This window comes from Caloenas nicobarica, chromosome 10, assembly GCF_036013445.1.
Source record: "Caloenas nicobarica isolate bCalNic1 chromosome 10, bCalNic1.hap1, whole genome shotgun sequence".
NCBI classification, from domain to species: Eukaryota; Metazoa; Chordata; class Aves; order Columbiformes; family Columbidae; genus Caloenas; species Caloenas nicobarica.
In genome coordinates, this window is record NC_088254.1 from 2,025,470 (window position 1) to 2,046,099 (window position 20,630).

Genomic DNA, 20,630 nt, shown 5'->3' on the forward strand with positions numbered 1-20,630 from the left:
AATACTTAAACTGGAGGTATACCAGTCCATGGACCCTGGTAGGACGCAGGCACAGGCCTGAGGGAGCCGACAGATGTTGTTGCTGAGCCACTCTCCATCATCTTTGAAGGGTCTTGGAGAACAGGAGAGATGTCTGAGGACTGTAGGAAAGCCCGTGTCACCCCTGTCTTTGAAAAGGGACAAAAAGAGGGATCCAGGGAAGTACTGGCTGGTCAGCCTCACCTCAGTCCCCAGGTGATGGATCAACTAATCCTGGGAACCATTTCCAGACACATGAAGGACATGAAGGTGATCAGGATGGATCACCAAGGGGAGGTGATGCTAGACTGAGACAATAACCCTCCGTGCTGAAAGGCTTGCCTTGGTAGATGGGGGAAAGCAGCAGATATTGTCTGCCTTGACTTCAGCTTTTGGTGCTGTCTTCCACAGGATCCTCAGAGAGAAGCTGATAAGGTGTGGGCTGGTGAGCAGACAGTGAGGTGGGTTGGAAACCGGCTGAATGGTCGGGCCCGGGAGTGGCGATCAGTGGTGTGAGTTGGAGGCTGGTAATTAGTGGTGTACCTCAGGGTCCAGTCCTGTTCAACATCTTCTTAATGCTCTGGATGATGGGGCAGAGTGTGCGCTCAGCAGGTTTGCTGCTCACGTGAAACGGGAAGGAGCGGCTGATGCACCAGAAGGTTGTGGTGACGTCCGGAGGGACATGGACAGGCTGGAGAAATGGGCCAACAGGAACCTCATGAAGTTCAACAAGGAGAAGTGTGAAGTCCTGCCCCTGGGGAGGAACAATATCTGCTGGGGGCCACCACACTGGGAAGCAGGGTTACAGAAGAGGCCCTGGGGTTCTGGTGAACACCAGGTTGACCATGAGCCAGCAATGTGGCCTTGCTGCAAGGGTGGCAAATGGTCTCCCCCTAGAGTGTTGCCAGCAGATCTGGGGACGTGATCCTTCCCCTCAGCACTGGATCTCATCGATGTATATAGAGTGGGTGCAAAGAGGATGGAGCCAGGCTCTTTTCAGGGGTGCCCAGTGCCAGGACCAGAGGCCACGGGCACAAACGAAAACACAGGAGGTTCCCTCTGAACATATTTTGACTGTGATGTTGACCAAGCACTGGCACAGGTTGCCCAAGGAGGTTCTGGAGTCTCCATCCTCGGATGTATCAAAAGCCACCTGGACGTGATCCTGAGCAACTGGCTCTGAGTGACCCTACTTGAGGTTGGACCAGATGGACCCCAGAGGTCCCTTCCAACCTCAACCACTCTGTGACTGCCCCATGGGTGGCAGCCACTCATTAGTTTGGCGTAAACCAGTCGTGAAATCCCAGGAAGCAAGAAGGTAATGATGGGATCTGAGAGAGGCTGTTGGAAGGAGGGAGTGGATGAGTATCTGTGTATCTTCCTTCTGGAGCGAGAGCCGAAATCTTTGAGCTGGGATTAGCTGGGTGGGCCGGAATCAGTCCTGCAGGGTGGAGGGAGGTGCAGAGGCTGGAGTGTTGCCATCACAAGAGGGGACACGTGCAGTGGAGCCTGAGGCACTGTACTGGTGACTGGAAAGTGGGAATGTGAAAACTCGGCATAATCCAGTGAGTAAATTCCAGCAACTGGGAGGTCAGATGTCAAGTCGCAAGGTGGGAGCTCGTTGGTGAGTGTGGTGAGTTGGGTCCATCATGGATCTCCATGGGCTGCAAGTGGATCTCCATGGGCTGCAGGTGGGTCTCTGCTCCACCATGGACCTCCATGGGCTACATGGGGAATCTCTGCTCCACCATGGACCTCCCTGGGCTGCAGGTGGGTCTCTGCTCCACCATGGACCTCCATGGGATATGGATGGATCTTCATGGGCTGCAGGTGGATCTCTGCTCTACCATGGACCTCCTTGGAGGTGGCTGGAGCTGGTTCTGTCTGATATGGGGGCAGCTTCTGGTGTCTTCTCCCAGAGGCCACCCCTGCAGCCCCCACCTCCCAAACCTTGCCACATAAACCCAATAGAGGGGGTCAGAAGAAAAGGTGTGGAAACTGAAATTCTTGAAATGACAACTGATCAAGAAATTGCAGCTCATAAAGAGAAAAGAGCTTCAGACAGAAATTTCAGGATTAAGCTCACTTGATGCAACATTGTCTACGATCTGTGACACTAGTGTTTTTTTCCATTGCAATTCCACTTTGTTTCCTAAAATTGTCAAGTTTCCAGGTCTACCCTGACGCTTTAACCAGGGATTTTTCCACATACACAAAAATATATTTTGTGTTTACTGAACAGCCTTAATTTCCAGGGAATTAGGTTTTAGCCAGATGCCTTATTTTATCAAGGCTTAAGCACCCTGGTTTTTGGGAAATAAAAGGAAATAAAAATCTCTTTGCCTTGCTTGGGTATAACAACATAAGAGTGTATAGGAGTTAATTAGGATAAAATGTTAGGATTGGACTTAACACTGAAACTGGAACACACTGATTGGGGTATCAGTTGGATAAGATTGTTCTTCTTAAAATTAATAATCTCGAGTTTCTGTTGTAGGAATTTTTTCATCTATAAATCAAACAAGCTAAAGCAATCATGCCGGTTCGTTTGAGGAGCGTAGTTTAGTTATCACGATGACACGAAAGAAAAGTTCTGCTCACACAGGTCAAGTTTTGTGTAGCCGCATTGTAAAGCGGAGTGTTGAAATAAACCAAGTCAAAGATAATCCTCCGAGCGGCTGGATCTCGACTCTGGTGTAGCTAATGTGAAGTTAAAGGTTAACTGTAAGTAGAAGTTTGCCATTGATTATTTTTTTTAATAGCAGAAGCATCCTGCTAATCCCAAACTGACTGCGATCCCCCGGCTGCCCCTGCAGCTCTGCCTCAAGTCAAAAAATTAAAGCTCACGACAGGCTGGATTTGAGCAAAATTGGGAGTTTGGGGCATCACTTGGGGGGGATTTTTGGTTTGAAGATGTAAAGGACAAGTGCTCTTTAAAACCTTTACATTCCAAAAATGTAATTTCTGTTTCCCTGTAACTGTTTCACTTTGAGTCCTCAGAGTTTGTTTTTTTTTTTGATTTAGTGATCGTTAGGCTTATGAATCGTTTTCCTAGTCCCGATCCCATGCCTTGGGGTCAGTGCAGCTCTGTGTTTTAAGCAGAAACTAGCCTTGGGGTCAGTGCAGCTCTGTGTTTTAAGCAGAAACTACATGATGATCATATCAAGGACCCTTATAACCTGGGGTCATCTCTTAAATAGATGTGAACTTCATCAGCATCACTGAACTCTCTGTAGTGGCAGAGAATCTAAAACGGATGGAAAGTTTCTTTGCTCGTGTCTAAGCCGGTTCCCGTTCCGTTTGTGCGTGGGGAGTAAGTGAAAGCGAAGAGTTTTGTGCCGCGGGTTCATCTTTCGGTGATGGGATTGTATCCTCACTGCTCAGGGGCTGCATCGGGGCGAGAAAATTGGAATTTTGTGGTGACGCCAGTGGGAGAAGGTGGGAGCTTGTTCTAGATCTGGGGTGCTGTGCACCACCAGCGTTTAGGAGAAAATCCATCACAAACGGATCAAATTTGATGCCGAGTTGTGTCATCAATCGTTGCAATGAAACAGCAAAGTTAACGGTGCTGCATCTGCGCAGGTACTTTCCAGAGCAAAACTCTGTGTTAACTATAAACTCCCTCATTTGCAAACACCTCTGTGGCTACAGAGTTGGGTTTAATAGATGAACTTTTATGTTTTTTTAGCCTTCACTCTACTTCAGTGAGTATTTTAATTTTTTTTCCTCTTCTGAAGAAGCTAATAAGTAAAAATGGGAGGAAAATCAAGTGTTCTGAAGCGGCTGAGCTTCTGAGCATTTTTGTGTGCGCGTGAATGTGACTTCTGGAAGAAAAGCCCAAATGAAATGTGGCAGGCAATCCGGAATTAAAGAAAACTTGTAATAAATAACTCTTGATTAAAGTGTAGGTTATGGGAGTATATGAAAAACACAGACATTACACAACTCAAAATCATATCCTGGTAACACGCTTGAGAAATAACTGACTAATGAATGTCTGAAATTGCTGCCAGACTCCTTTGAAAAGTCACGGAAAACTGGGAGAGAGATAAAAATGTGACATCTGGAACCAAGTTACAATTTCTCCTACAGAGCAGAGGAGTTGCAAAAAGAAAATCCGCTCTCTCTCCTGGACGAAGCCGTCCATGGGGAGCCCTTTTTCCTGATAAACGCAGCAGTTTCTGGCCTAAAACAGACGAGCAGACCCTCCTCAACCCCCTAGGCAGGATTTTCTGGCCTCCTCTTAAGAAAAGGATGAGCATAAAAATGCTGGTTATAATTTTTTCCATCCGCTGAACCTTTTCCAGATCTGCTGTGTTCCGTGGTTGATTCAATGGACCGATACAACCCGTCCTGTTGTCACCCTTTTGGTTCTTCGCGGTTGGCCCTTATCTGTAACATGCTGAATTACCGGGTTATCATCACCAATCTTTGCCATTTCGCTGCTCGTTTCCCTTGCCCAGATACTTTGAGACTATTTTGAAGCACCCAAATCCCAGCAGAACTTCCCGGGGACCTTCCACCATCAAAGCACCAACCGCTTTTTCCTTTGTTCGACTTATTTAACCTTCCTCTCTTCCACCACGGCGGCTTCATTTCCTTAAAATCCTTCAGCGAAGGGTGTTGCAAAACCGTTTCAGGAACCCATCCGCAGGTCAGCTCTTCGTTACCCCCACGGTTTTGACTCCTCTGAAGCGCTCGGACGGGTTTGTGAGGCAAGAAGAGCGAAGCCACGTTGGCTTTTCCCAAGTACAGCAGTAATGCTGCTTAAAGACGGCAGTTTTCCTTATTCTTCCTGATTTATCCTCGTGACTCATCACTCTTTGTTATTGTTTACTCCCTCACTTCTTGTCTCTTCCACAAGACAATCTGAACTCAGAGCCTTGGGCTGTTGTTGTTGTTTTGTGCCTCCCCTGCAGAACCTTCCAGCTTCTCCCCCGGCGCCTCCACCCGCAATAAATTCATTTCGCCTTCTCCTCGCTCAGTCTTGCTTTTTATTTTTATTTTTATTATCGTGCACACGCAGTCTCTGGCAAGCATCCTCATCTTGCCAAGCCTGAAGAAGATAACCACTAGATTTGATCCCCCTAAACATTTTTGCTGTATTTTAGCTCATTTTTGGTCCATGCTGAGCCTTTCACGTAGCGATGGGAGTCGCTGCTCCTCAGCCGTACCCAGGCGTGGAGCCCATTAAGTGTCGGGCAATTTGGGCATATTTTAGATCCAACACAAGCAGACGCGGCAATGAAAATTCAAGTTTTTAGTACGTGCCAGTTGCCTTTGGGTACCGTGTGCTGGGGAGGAAGAGCTCAGCCCCAAACTGCCTCTTTGCAGACTTAAAATCCAAACTAAATTGGCTTTGACAAGGCAGAATCGGGAGACGAAATGTTTCGCGCTGAGCTAAAAGGGCAAAGGTGCTTTTAACTTGTGGTTTTGCTGAGTCCGCCTTAAATATTAGGGTGGGATCAAGGCGAGAGGAGTCCTGTTTTAACAACCCCAAGAAGTTAAATTTCCCATTGCAAAATGAAACCTGGTAAGAAAAAAAAAAGGCATAAACCACAGTAAAACTGCCCTGAACCTTAATTTGTCCTTGTAGCACTTATTTGGAGATTTGGGAGAGCTTTGGAGGATTTAAGGCCCCGCTCAGCTTCTCTCAGAGGCATCCGGGAGCATTTCTGGTCCCTTCTTTCCCATTCCCCTTTATTTGAATTGCATTTGGGTGCATTCATGGGTCCTGCAATCCAGTTTCTTCCACCTGTTTCTCTCTTTCCTGGGGAAACCTTTTCCCTAAACTTAAGTTGCAACACGTCTCAAATTACTTGTCCGAGGCTTTTGATGTGTTTGGCACTTTCTGCGGTTTCCTCCTTCAAAAGCCTAATTTTTTATTCCCCCCCCCCCCGCCCCCAACCTTTTCAGGTTTGCCATATCTTTGCATTTTAATATAAATTATGTTTTCTATTACCTGCAGTGTTTTTGACAATTCCATGATGGATGTTCTATGGTGGAGTGTCACACAGGTGCTGCGTGAAATAGCAATGGTATAGAAAACAGAGTTGGCCCTTGATTTTATTTTATTGTCAGATTTAGGGGCTGAGGAGTGGGATTTTTGGCAGATTAATAATTTTGCAGGGGTTTATTAATGCCAGAAGAGAGTCTGAGCTCCCAGAGGGCAGTGTAGGGGAAAGGGAGCTGGGGGTCCTGGGGACAGCAGGGTGACCATGAGCCAGCACTGGGCCCTTGTGGCCAGGAAGGCCAATGGGACCTGGGTGGGATTAGAGGGGGGTGGTCAGTAGGTCAGAGAGGTTCTCCTGCCCCTCTGCTCTGCCCTGGTGAGACCACATCTGGAATATTGTGTCCAGTTCTGTGCCCCTCAGCTCCAGAAGGACAGGGAACTGCTGGAGAAAGTCCAGCACAGCCACGAAGATGCTGAAGGGAGTGGAGCATCTCCCATGTGAGGAAAGGCTGAGGAGCTGGGGCTCTGGAGCTGGAGAAGAGGAGACTGAGGGGTGACTCATTCATGGGGATCAATATGGGAAGGGGGAGTGTCAGGAGGATGGAGCCAGGCTCTTGTCGGTGACAACCAAGGACAAGGGGTAATGGGTGCAAACTGGAACACAGGAGGTTCCACTTAAAGATGAGAAGAAACTTCTTCCTGGTGAGGGTGCCAGAGCCTGGCCCAGGCTGCCCAGGGAGGTTGTGGAGTCTCCTTCTCTGCAGACATTCCAACCCGCCTGGACACCTTCCTGTGTAACCTCATCTGGGTGTTCCTGCTCCGGCGGGGGGATTGCACTGGATGAGCTTTCGAGGTCCCTTCCAACCCCTGACATTCTGTGATTCTGTGATTCTGTGGTAGTGTCGCAGGGGAGTAATTTAGGGTTCTGCTCACTGCAGAACAATGTTTAGATTTCTTTAAGAGAAGTGCGACTTAAAGAGTTCGGTGGCGGGTTTACTCTGTTATTTACTGCACGGGGGAATATGCCAAGCCGAACGCTGCTGACCTTCTCTCCAGGAGCCTGTACCCGGTCATGGAGCAACGTTCAGGCGTCTTCCCTCCTGATAACCGTTCAATCCGAAGTCTGGCCTGGAGCTCCAGAGGCAACTTCAGGTGAGGCCTGTACCCGTTCACAAAGCCAACGGTCAGGCCTTCCCTCCCTGAGAACCATTCGCTCCGGAGTCTGTATTTAGAGCTCCAAAGGCCCGATACCCGTATGCAGAGCAGACTTTGAGGAAACCAATTCTCAGGGAAAAAAAATGTGATGGAGTAGAGTAGCAGGAGGGCTGGCTCGAGCTGGTACCTGCGCAGAGGTCCAGCCCGAGCATAGGAAACCACAGACTTTTGTATCTTTGGAGACCATTCACACCACGATTCAGTCCAATAGCAACATTTCGCTTTGGGGTCCTCTTGCTTCTCATGGGACCTTTTTCTCTGACTCCACGTGGGCCTTTGTTTTGTTCAGCTGTGGACATTGCTTCTGGTCCATGGCCTTGCAGGTACTGTTTTGGCTAAAAAAATCCTTTCTTCTCAGTGAAGTGCGAAATAGGCCCCATTTTGCAGATGTCTGTGATGTCTCTGCATTAGCTTTGGATCGTTATTTTTCCCAGTCGGTTCCGTTTTTCCCAGCAAAGTGCAAACTGGCCCTTATCTTGCGAGTGTCCAGTGTAGTTTGTAGTTGCTTTAGGTAAATATGAGCAGAACTTTACGGCTTAAAATTTTAGCAAATCCAGCTTACCAAGTAACATGAAGCAAAGAGTATATTAAAAATCATACAACCTTATACTTCTAGATGATTCATTATATTCAGTATGCATGTACTTCAGCTAAATGATTAATATTAAACTTAAATTGGGCTCATCCACTGACCTGTGTGAGTAGTAAACCCATCGCCATACAGTTCACTTATTTAGCAGGAAGAGCTCACAGTAGCTCATCCAGGCTGTTGTATTTATAGAATGAAGTGGTTGGATTTGCTTACACGCCAAATAAATGATGCTTCTTGTGCAAAGCTGTATTGATAGTAAGTGTGGCCCTTCTAAGGGTGGGGTAAAAAGATGTATTTTAGAAAGGGTGCTGAAACAGGGAGAGAAAAATCTCTACGTCACTTGTAGTTATCGGGAAGTTTCTACACGGGTATCGTAGCACACGTGGTTTGTGGCCTTTGAAAGTTCAAATTTCATCTGGTCCAAGGAAGTTTTGCAAGAGCCACAGCTGTGGTTTTGGGGGGGACGCTGCTGCACGTTAGGGCTCAGCTGTCTGCGGCGGGAACGGTTTTTAGTCGGGGGAAAATGGAGTTTTTTCTGCTTTTTGGGGGGTGATTTTGGTGCGGGGTGGGGGGCTTGTTGAGAAAAGTGCTTTCCTTGTGAAGTGTCTTAATGCTGAAGTGAAAGCAGAGACCAAGCAAAAAACCTTCAGAGATAAGAAGTGAAGGATTTTGTTTTTCTTTTTTAGGGGAAAACAGGGAAATAAACCACAGAGGCCATGGTTTAGGAATGGCTGCTGGCATTGGGAATGGCTAATTGTGGAAGTCTTTGGGGTTTTTGTGGGAAAAGGTGGAAAGGAGACAAGCTGAGGTGATTTGTAGAGTTAATGCTGATCCTAGAGGAATGGAGATGGCCTCAGGTTGCGCCAGGGCAGGTTCAGATTGGATATTAGGAAAAAATTCTTCCCAGAAAGGGCTGTCAGGCATTGGAACAGGCTGCCCAGGGCAGTGCTGGAGTCACCATCCCTGGAGGGGTTTAAAAGGCATTTAGACAGGGTTCTCAGGGACATGGGGCAGTGCCAGAGTTGGGTTATGGTTGGACTCGATGATCCTGAGTGTCTCTTCACCGAAATGATTCTGTGATTCTATTCTATGAATGTGTGGGAGCTTTCTCTAAACCTGTAAGTTTTCTGGGCTGAACTGGGGGCAAGGTGGGGGGAAAAGGCAAATAGAGCATAAATAACGAATAAACCCTTTTTTCCATCAGACGTGCCAGGTGTGCCAGATGATGCTGCCCAACCAGTGCAGTTTCTGCGCTCACCAGCGGATCCACGCGCACAAGTCCCCATACTGCTGCCCCGAGTGCGGCGCCGTCTGCCGCTCCGCGTACTTCCAGACCCACGTCAGGGAGAACTGCCTGCACTACTCCCGCAAGGTCGGATTCAGGTTCGTGCGGCTCCGAAGAAACCAAAGAGGATGGTGCTTGGGCCTGGCGCGGTTTTCCGTGTGACAAAACAACATTTAACCGGGGAACGGCTAAGTGGATTTCAAAGGTTTCTGAGAGCAGGAATGATTTGGGGGCAGCTTTCAGTGGGAAGGTGTTCATATTGACTTCAAGTTGCATCTTGGTCTTGATACTTTCACAGAATGTCAGGAATTGGAAGGGACCTCAAAAGCTCATCCAGTGCAATCCCCCCGCCGGAGCAGGAACACCCAGATGAGGTTACACAGGAAGGTGTCCAGGCGGGTTGGAATGTCTGCAGAGAAGGAGACTCCACAACCTCCCTGGGCAGCCTGGGCCAGGCTCTGGCACCCTCACCATGAAGAAGTTTCTTCTCATCTTTAAGTGGAACCTCCTGTGTTCCAGTTTGCACCCATTGCCCCTTGTCCTTGGTTGTCACCGACAAGAGCCTGGCTCCATCCTCCTGACACTCCCCCTTTCCATACTGATCACCATGAATGAGGTCACCCCTCAGTCTCCTCCAAGCTCAAGAGCCCCAGCTCCTCAGCTTTTCCTCACACGGGAGATGCTCCACTCCCTTCAGCATCTCCGTGGCTGCGCTGGACTCTCTCCAGCAGTTCCCTGTCCTTCTGGAGCTGAGGGGCCCAGCACTGGACACAATATTCCAGATGTGATCTCACCAGGGCAGAGTAGAGGGGCAGGAGAACCTCTCTGACCTACTGACCACTCCGCTTCTAATCCCCCCCAGGTCCCATTGGCCTCCCTGGCCACAAGGGCCCAGTGCTGGCTCATGGTCACCCTGCTGTCCCCAGGACCCTCAGGTCCCTTTCCCCTCCACTGCTTTTATTTTCAGCAAACAGATTGCAGATCTTAATCCTCTCAATCTCTGTAAGGTCTGCGTCAGTTCTAATGGACTGAGGGATGTGTGCATTCACAAGAAGGCCATAGATAACTTTCTCATGTGCCCCTACAACTCTCCAAACAGTTCTCGTTAGCTGAGACAGACCAAGGAAGGCTCCAGAGGTTCTAGATGTACGTGTGTCATCTTTTTTCCAACCAGATTGATTGCTTTAATAAAAGACATCACTTTTCCCTACAAACCTTTCCTCCTCAGCGTGTCGAGGTCACCTCAGCCCCAGCACAGCTCTTAAGACGCAGATGATTTGCTCGGGAGATGAGTGATGGACGAGGTGGCCTTTTAAGATGCCTTAAAGTTCTGGTTTTTCTCCGATTGACATTAGATACTTTGAAATTTAAAATTAACAGGGCAGTTTCTGCTCTTGAAGCTGTTCTGTTGAGGTGTCTGCAAATACAGGAAGCTCCACTGTGTGGTTTGTTCTGAAATCCCACTTAGGTTTTCAAGGGCTTTTTCTTTCAACTGTGAAGACAAGAGACACATAACAAACTGATTTTGAATTTAATTATATACAGATAAGATTTTTTTTTTGATGTGGGATGTGATTTGAGCGGGCACAGCCCACAACAAAGAATTAATTCCATTGCAAATTAAGTGGCTGCGATACTCAGGCTGTTTGAAAATGAGAGAAGGGGGAAAGCTGGAAAAAAAACCAAACATGTTTTCCCTGAGATGGAAAAATGGGAATGGAGTAGATGTCAGAAACTAACCACAGGTTTAGTGCAGTTCTTTGGACTTCACTGAGAGCTTGGTCCTGACTCTTAACTGGCATTTTTAAACACGTTATTCATTCCAGAGGTATGACAGTAATATCTTCATGATGCCTTAATCCTTGTCAGCAACAGGAGCTTCCATCCATCTACGGATGTCATTAGCAAATATCTGCTTTCTGTGCCAGAGACATTAATGAAGATCTAAACTAAGACAGAGCTCAAGAATGATACTTACGGATCTTTTTAGCTTCTCTAGAAGCTGAATTTCTTTAACAGCTCCTCTAATTGGCATCTGCTTCAGCTCATCTGTGAAAACCAAGTCCAGCAGATGGGTGAACTTCTGGCCGTGCCATCCTTGTTGTCCTGCTGCAGGGCCGATGTCATCAGCATCGCCAAAAACCAAATAAATAAATCTGAGCTGCAGAACCATATCTAGATAATCCATGGCATCTGCCCTGCAGTCACGGAGCGGCTTCTTTTCTTTCACTTTTGTTACTCGCAGAACTGAAAAGCCGAGGAGTTCTTTTAAATCCTTCCCAGGATCAGCTCGACTTTTGCTGCTTCTCACTATATCCCTGTTTTTCTTGAATTTCTGATGCATAAGTTCGGGTTTGTTTTTGTGATCAGTCCTTATTCTGTCTCCTTTTCTGCTAATACCCCAATGCATTCAATGAAGTTCAGAGTAAGATTGTTTTATTTGAGTTTCAGTCATTTTACACTGAAAATGAGAAAGGTGTTCTGCAGGTAGAAATTAAAATCAACAAGCATGTCCTAAATGCTCCTTTCCAATTGTTACTGAGCACCTTCCATTTGTCCCACTGCTGTTTTCCCGTTTTCCTGCTCCGTGCCATTTGGAGAGTTGAGGGGCTGGAAGGCGACGGCAAAGGAAACGTTCCGAGGGTTAAGTCAACATCTTGTAGCTTTATCTTCTCTCACAGGACGCTCTCCAAGACTTTTACGCTGCCCCTCCTTGCCCTGGGGCTGCCGAGAGGCTGCTCTGGCAAATGATTCCCTGGTGCCAGGGAGACGATAGCGGAATTCGCAATTTGCAGAAATTAGATGGCAAGCTTCTGACATCCTCCATCCACTTTGTTCTGCTAATTAGTTTACTTTATCAAAATTCGTCCTCCTGGCACTGGGATTCTTGATTAAAAGTGGCTGTTGTTTAAACTTCCATTTACTATAAATCAAATTAACTCATGATCATTTGACCCCGAGTTACTACTTATTTCATCCCTAATTCTGTAAGAAGTACTCACCGAACATAATGCAGAACCATCTCTAGGTAGTTTGGGGGGTGTTTCTGGAAGAAGCCCATTGGATATTCCTGGATATACCAGCCAGGCTTTACTGTCAGGATTAGCATTTGTTCTTCCATCTTTACCTGGGAATTTATTCCTCCATAATAACATGGTTCCTGGTGTTACTATAATAGAAAATCTCTCCCCGGCTCATGTGAATGAGGCTCGAAGGCAGAGCCACCCGAGCAGAATATTTTCCTGCTTCCCCAAAGATGACACCAGCTGTCGTCAGCTCTTCCCTCTCTCAGAAAACAGCATTTCTGTGTATATTTTGGAGGTTTGGCTCCTCGGGGCTGGCTTCTGCCGAACCATCTTTTGAAGTGTAACTTCAAAGCGCGGGCTCGTTTCCTCAACGCTGTCAGGAGGCGGGTTCGGAGGGAAGGATCATCCGACGGCTTGTTTGGTTTTGATACGGGCTTGGAGCTCTTCCAGCAGCTCCATAGCTGAGCTCCATCTGCAATGGCAGCGTCTGTGCCGTGGCACAAACCCTAGTTAGCGCTGCAGGCAAAGGGCAAACCTCAGCAAGAAGGAAAATGATATTTTCAGGGTGGCTTAACTGCGGGCTCACTGGAGGGGCAGATCCCTGGAGCGTCTCACATTCTCCTGGCTCCACGTGCAACTTCTACTTCTTTTTCTTTCTCCTCCCGGAGCATCCACCCAGATCCCAGACAAGCGCTTTCCAGGCAACACCTGTGTCTTAATGATTTTAATGAGCTTAATCAGTTCCTTGGGCAATACTGTTGCTGTTTTGAGTATCTTTGCTGTCGCTGTCGTTATTTTCTAGCGCTTAGTGGAGTATAAGAAGCAATAGTACAGGGTAACTGAAGATTTCCTGGTTGAATATTCTTTTTCTGTTTGTTTGGTACTGGGGACCAACTGCCATTTCTGCTCCTTACTGCTACCCAGAGATCTCAACAAATACTTTTACTTTTGTTCTTCACTTGTACCTGTGGTGGAATTGGCTTTCACAGATGGCGTTTTGCTGAACCGTGTCCTGCTTTCTTCTTTCTGGGTTGTTTTATTCTCGGAAGGCTTCTTTTGTAGATCTTGTATGCTCGGCGCTGCCATCTAGTTCTGGGATCTGCCCAGTTTGTGAATTCCTGTATTGTGTCCTCCCTTCACTCTTCCACGTTGCTATTGAAGAGACTAAACAAGGTCCCACCTGGTGCTCACCTCCAGGTCTGTAACTTGGCTCTTTCTTGCTGCGTCCCCAGGTGCATCCATTGTGGAGTCGTCTTCATGACCCTCGCCCTGCTCAAAGTCCACATCCATGAGAAGCACTGCGAAGTCTTCCACAAGTGTTCCTTCTGCCCCATGGCCTTCAAGTCGGCTGACAGCACCACGGCCCACATGAGCAGCCAGCACCCGGCAGAGCCTCACAAGACTACTCAGTAAGTACCGTGGCTTTCGCTCTTCTCCTTTGCTGGGTAGCTCCAAGATTCCCCCTTTCCCTCACGATTTTCACAGAATCCCAGAATGTCAGGGATTGGAAGGGACCTCGAAAGCTCACCCAGTGCAATCCCCCCGCCGGAGCAGGAACACCCAGATGAGGTTACACAGGAAGGTGTCCAGGCGGGTTGGAATGTCTGCAGAGAAGGAGACTCCACAACCTCCCTGGGCAGCCTGGGCCAGGCTCTGGCACCCTCACCATGAAGAAGTTTCTTCTCATATTTAAGTGGAACCTCCTGTGTTCCAGTTTGTACCCATTGCCCCTTGTCCTATCACTGGTTGTCACCCAGAAGAGCCTGGCTCCATCCTCCTGACACTCACCCTTTCCATATTGATAACCATGAATGAGGTCACCCCTCAGTCTCCTCTTCTCCAGCTCAAGAGCCCCAGCTCCCTCAGCCTTTCCTCACACGGGAGATGCTCCACTCCCTTCAGCATCTTCGTGGCTGTGCTGGACTTTCTCCAGCAGTTCCCTGTCCTTCTGGAGCTGAGGGGCCCAGAACTGGACACAATATTCTAGATGTGGTCTCACCAGGGCAGAGTAGAGGGGCAGGAGAACCTCTCTGACCTACTGATCACCCCCCTTCTAATCCCCCCCAGGTCCCATTGGCCTTCCTGGCCACAAGGGCCCAGTGCTGGCTCATGGTCATCCTGCTGTCCCCAGGATCCCCAGGTCCCTTTCCCCATCACTGCTCTCCAACAGCTTGTTCCCCAACTTATACTGGAACCTGGGGTTTTTCCTGCACAGATGCAAGACTCTCCACTTGCCCTTGTTATATTTCATCAAATTTTTCCCCGTCCAGCTCTCCGGCCTGTCCAGGTCTCTGGATGGCAGCACAGCCTCTGGCATGTCAGCCACTCCTCCCAGTTTGGTGTCATCAGCAAACTTGCTGACAGTGCACTGTAGTCCCTCATCCAAGTCATTGATGAATATATTGAGTATATTGAATATATATTTTTTTCTGGTTTTGGTTTCTGTCCTCATATGAGAAGATCTGTCTGCCACAGCTTGCTCTACTTGCTATGAACGTGGTCTCCTGGGTAGGAGGAGAAGAGTTTGGGCAGGGAAGAGCTATTCAGGTCTTCACAGAATCACAGAACGGTTGAGGTTGGAAGGAACCTCTCGAGATCATCTAGTCCAACCCACCTGCTAAGGCAGGGTCACTAGAGCAGACCACTAAAAAGCAGATCCCTAAAAGGTTCTTAATAGTTGCCTCTTTGTCCGGCAGTGCCCACTGTGGCATCTCTTGGCAGATGGTTCCAGGGCAACCGCAGCCTCTCGCACTCATGGAGTGTCACGCCCAAAAACCACTAGAGAGGAACCTCCTGGTTTTTCCACCCTTCGCTTTCCCCTCCAAGCCTTGAGCTAGTGCTGAAAATACGTGTGTTAAGGGAGGAACGAGGGAAAGGTGGGATGGAAAGTGAAGATACTTTGAGTTTGCTCCCATCTGTCTGCGCTTAGTGACACGCACACATAGGTAGTTAAGCGTATGCATAGAAGTAAACTTATTTTTAGAAAGCTGTGGTAAGTCCCTGAGGCGTTTTGTTGTTCTTCCCAGTTGCATTGATGGTTCAGCTGTCCAGGTGGGTGTGCATTGACAACACACGGAGAGCGCAGCCCTCCCGAAATTCCCGAGATAACTTTTTCTGCTGTCTTCTTAAGATAACACAGAGAGACTGAGTTTCCCTTGTTTTGAATCGTTCCAGGGTGATCTACAAATGCTCTTGCGAGACGGTCTTTAACAAGAAGAAGCTGCTCCAAGAGCACTTCCAGCAGAACACCAGCAAGTTGTTAGTGGGGGTGTTTAAGTGCCCGCAGTGTCAGCTGGTCTATATGCAGAAACAGCAGCTAATGCAGCACGTTAAGGTACGTAAATCCTGCCGCTTGCTGGTACGAGCTCCTATTTCTGGAGCTCACAGTTCACATCAACTGTGCGAGGAAATTGGTTGAAGAAGTGGAAGGTTCTTGAGCAATACATTAGTAGAAAAATAGATTACAGTGGTTTGCAGTATTATCTGGAAACATCACTGGAGCATTTTGTGTTAGGTTACGCTCATCTGTATGTAATTTTACCTTATGACAATGGGTAAATCCTTTTGATTTTTAATTGTTCTATATTAAACCCAAGGATCTGATTAAACCAGGCCCAGAGCTTGATCTTTGACTGGGAGACACGGGGAAGTATTCTCTGCCCTCAGCAATGGCTCATATTGCAATCAGCACTGCAGAAATCGCTCTTTTAGACATATGAAAAGCCGGTTATTGTCCATTTGGTGGTGGTTTTTAGCTGGATGCGTGTGAGGACTTGCAGGTCTGATTATCCTGTAAATGTACGAGTGCCACACTTTTCTCTCAGTCAGTATGATCTATGTACAGCATCTAACAACTCTACCGTGGAAATCCTTTCGGAACGATTCTTGGTGGCATTCTAAAGCAAGAGCTTGCAAAGTCTTATTGCCCTTTGATTAGAAAAAAAAAAGTGACATAATTTTTTCAATCACTGACTTTATTTGGTTTCTACTTACACTTAAAAAGGCAAGAAGATATGGTAGCTCACTCCTAAAAGCAAAAACCGTTCAAAACTACTTCTCTGCTCTCTCCCCCATGCCTTTAGCTTGCAAATCTGGAAATGGTTTGGTGTGGTAATGAATGAAAATGTGAAGCCCTCCTGTGAAGTTGATGATTGCTCATCTTCCTGTATTATAGCTTGGAAAATCGAGTTGAGATTAAGGCTGGGACCCTCAAAGAGGAATTCAACCCCCATGCTCAAGGATGGGCTTGAGTTGAGATACACAACTGGTTGCAGCTCATTTCCAACTCCCAGCCCCAGGGAGCAGTTTGTGCCCCAGCGCCCTGACATCTCCACTACAAAACTTTTGTGTTTTGTGTATTTTGGCTGTATTGGGCTATCAACGGGTCTTTGAGATGGTAATTGAAGCAGATGTTTGGGCCGTGCCAGAGTAGGAACTGCACTAATTTTTGCACTAATAATTGCACCCCTCGCATCTCCTATCAGATCCTGCTCCTTTCTGCAATATAGAGTTTATAGGAGGTGCTGTCTGATGTGCAAAATAACCACATGCCTTCTCATCTTCCCTGGCTTTCCGTTGTTAAAGCGTAAGAGTAGGAGTTAGAAGGTCTGGTTCCTGTTATTGATTCTGCGGAGAAGTCAGTTCATTTTTCTCTGCTCCTTTTTTTCCCAACTCCCCGTGGTATAAGAATGGGAGAGATGGAGTAACGAGTTCTGACGTGGGCTTTGCACAGAAAACACAGCGTTCATGTCGCCCTCAATAGCCGTCGATGCTGCGATGGAGCTGCGGACACCAGCCCATCAGGTGCAGAGCACACGGGCTGCTCAGACGGGACCTCATGTTTTCAAGTTTGGTTGGTGTGTAACCCACAGAAAGGCTTCCCAAGGCCTGGGGCCTTCGTGTGTTGAAACTTTACCCGTTATTAATTATTGTGCACAATTAAACCTCTAAATTATCCTTTTGTGTGCATGCACTGGTGGTGTTCCTAGGGGAGTTTCTTGAGGTTTCTTTGGTATGTTGCTGTTTTGCTTGCTTTTGCTTTCCCACAGCTCTTAGTTGCTGGATTATTTTCCTTACGTTCAATTTTCTTTGTTAAAATAACTTTTTTGGGGGGACTTTGGATTGTAGCCTGTTGAACAACCAAAGAGCCTGGAGACATATTCCTTATAAGGCTGGTTTCTGGCTTTATGCTCACTGGTATTTGTCAGGAGCAAAGTTTTGAACTCTGAAAATGTAAATAGCAATAGACGGCATGGAATTGAAGAAGGTAGAGTTGGAGAAGCCAAGAGGTTGTCTCTTGCCATCCCTTGAGCAAAGGTGAAGCAGCTTTGGAGCCCCTGAGATAACAGCAAACGTTTAATTCAGAGCTCACCAAACTCTGTGTTTTTAGAGCTTCGGCTCTTGAAATAATGACAATTAACATTTCTCTCCCATGACATCTTCCCTGTTGAACTAGAGTTCTCAGAGCTCCTCCAAAATGTTAAACAGGCAGCACCGAGGAGCTGCTGTTGTCATGCAGGAAACATAAATAGAAGCTTCATGTTTCTTGGGAAAAGCTCTTGCCGGGGAAAGCGCTTCAAGGGGAAATTGGAAAACGTGCGGGAGCAAGACATCAGCTCATTGTTTTGAGGGGTGGGGGGCTTAAAGTATGTATTTAAATAATAAATGTTATTAATTGATAAATAAAGCTGTATCATATGAATTACATGTACATGTTATGTGTGATTCCATTATTATTGTTATCCAGGGTGTTCACGGAGTCCCCCAAAATCCTGAGGAGCTCTCCAATTTCCGCCAGAAATCTGAGAAGGCATCAAGGAACCAGGTTCATAACTCACCAAAGGAGCTGTTGGTTGCCAATGGGACTTCCCACCCCGCTGTGCCGAGGAAGGACATGAGGGTGGAAGGACACAACCCCGAATCCAAGTCCAGACTGAGAAGAACTGGTTGGATTTGCAAGGAATGTTCACAGTGGATCCCCGATCGGGAAACCTACGTGTCCCACATGAAGAGAAACCACGGAAGGGTAAGGTCTCAGGTGAAACACTTTGACTGGGTAACAAGTTATTTTTAGCGAAAGAGTCAGATAATCGTTAATATTTGGGGCAAAAAGAAAATGAGAATCTGATTGCCAGCTCACTGAGGAGTGAGCTCAGAGCCTGAACAAAACCAAAATGATGTAGCCTGTTATAAGCACATTTTCTGTCCTTGATCGTATGCTCTAAACCTGCGCACCTCATCCTCTTTGCTGTTCCTTCTTCCACTGCGTCTCATCTCAGGCTTCCTCTTCGGCTCATCCGGGTAAGTGGATGGAAAGTCGTGTCTTTCCAGTTGCCAGTTCAACAGTCTAATCTCAACTATCTGCGCTCAAAGTTACAGAAGGACATACTGTTCCTCGACTGATGTTTTATTGTTTGGTAGATATTGCTGCATCTAACTGGGGAAGAGTGAAAGACTCATGCAGTGGACAGAGCGACCGTTCTAAGAACTGTAAATCTCAATTTTGTTGCTTTGCGTTGCGTTGACCTACTTCTGTCAAGCGAATCCTTGCTCACTGGCAGAACATAGGCCAAGGTGATGCATGCAGCCAGATTTCTTAGTCCTTTGGCATCAGGACTACTTGTTTGATACACTGAGTCGCCCTTCTCGAGTCCCATGGGCAGAGGCTGTGGAAATCTGGATCATGGTCTTTGATTCCTTCCAGCTTGATTGGGGAGTGCTGGATTGTCCCACTTGATAAGAGAAGATGGGGGCAGGGGTGAGAGAATGCTGGATTTTCCCATTTGAGTTCTATAGAAGCAGGAAATTTGCCAAATAATTAAGTTCAGTACATATATGTATTCATTAAACAAATCTCAGAAGATTTTAAATGGAATGCATGGAGGTTATACAAAGGACAGCAGGAAAAGGAGGAGGCTGGTTGTGGGGCAGAGTTGTGTAGGGGGACGCGGATGCCTTATGTGGATAACAGGTGGGACTGTGTGATGCTTTTTAACATCTCGCCCTTTTATTGTGCTGAATTATGAGGAGAGAAGCGGGTAATTTGGCTTGTACTTCACACCGGGGTCCTGCCCTCTGGGGCAGAGGGACTGTCCACTGAATTAATTCTGCAGAGCGGCCTGTGGGGAAATGAACCCACAGGTGAAGCAGCTAATGCAATTCCTATTAAAAACAAACAAAAAAAAAATCATATACTTTAACTAGTCCTGGTTTTTATAAGACCAGTGCTGGTATTAGCTGAATGTTGGGCTAAGTCTAAGTGGGACCCCAAAATCTCAGTGGAATTATCAGTGGAAGAGGATTTTTTTGCACCTGAGAGGTAAGGTTGAGATGAAGAGCATGGGAACGTTAGAATCCATCTCCCTGTTATTAAAAGATCTTTCTGTTCTTCTGCTAGTCTATGAAGAGATATCCCTGTCGACAGTGCGAACGCTCGTTTAACGCCTCCAACAGCCTGCGCAGACACATCCGCAATAATCATGACACAGCAAAGAAAGTTTATACTTGCTGGTACGTACCAAACGCCACTTTTCCAATTTGTTTTAAAGGACAGGCTAATCCTTCAATTTTGGAAGCGCTTTGTAATAGATCCTGTCTGCTCCTGTCCACTCCAGGCTAAGTTACTGAGGGAGAGCGAGAAGATGTTAAATGTGAGAGACCTGGTGGCTACAATAAGTCCTTGCTTTTGACTTTGGAAACTTAGGGGAGGGTTTGATTTGAGATCCACAGGTGCAAAATGAGATTTATATCACGCACCCTTGTGGAACAGCCAATAGAATATTGGGCCAATCTTTTGCTGCTTCGTGGTTGGTATAGTCACGCATCACTCTTGTAGCTTCCCAATGAAAAGATGACACAAAAGGTGACCATGCAGACTTGTTTCCCACCTCATTCTGAGACAGAATTATGGCACATATGTGTTGGAAGGGAAGTTTGCAGGGCTGTAGGTTGGGGGATTTTTTTGTTTAACTAAAATTTTGGTTTAATGCAAGTGTTTCTGAGGAGCGTGTTCTCACTTCACTGCACTTAAGTTACTAAAAGCCTGTCCTGAAGAGCGCAACTCGTGTACTTCATTTCTTTGCACTGCCACGTGAGCCACAATAGCTTTTAGTAAATTGATAAAGTATTGGCATCACCACTGGGGCATGATAGGAATGCATTCCTGATGCATTTTTTGGCCAGGACGTCTAAACTTTTTATTTCTTGTATCTGAGCTCTGCCATGGAACCTGTGGAGAGGATGAAATGTTGACTCCTAGGATGCTTCATTCTGTTTTAAGTTTATGGGTGTTCGTCTTTGGAGTTACGTGCAGGTGATTTGTATAAATCTATTCTCTCTGAACCAGTTGTTTTCAGAGTGGAGCATATCAGGATCAAAATGAACACAAGGCCTCGCTGGGAAGAAGGATTTCTATAGAGATACCTGAGGACTCACCAGCTTGTGCAGGCCCTGGAGTCCAGTTTTTCTATGATTTTTTAGAGCTACACACAGTTGTGGACCCACAGCTTCACCCACAGGTCCATGGTTCACGTTTACAGCAGA

The 20,630-nt window shown here is 46.9% G+C and overlaps 1 protein-coding gene across 2 annotated transcripts in view; it reads left to right on the plus strand.

The window, feature by feature from the left end:
- Positions 1–20,630, plus strand: part of ZNF592 (zinc finger protein 592) — a 39,524-nt gene that overhangs the window by 13,524 nt on the left and 5,370 nt on the right. For both annotated transcript variants that reach the window (XM_065642139.1, XM_065642138.1), the window contains 5 exons: positions 8,983–9,161; positions 13,322–13,498; positions 15,264–15,423; positions 17,836–18,114; positions 19,486–19,598. In XM_065642139.1, the coding sequence (XP_065498211.1) occupies positions 8,983–9,161; positions 13,322–13,498; positions 15,264–15,423; positions 17,836–18,114; positions 19,486–19,598 (908 nt within the window). The remainder of the gene's footprint in view (positions 1–8,982; positions 9,162–13,321; positions 13,499–15,263; positions 15,424–17,835; positions 18,115–19,485; positions 19,599–20,630) is intronic.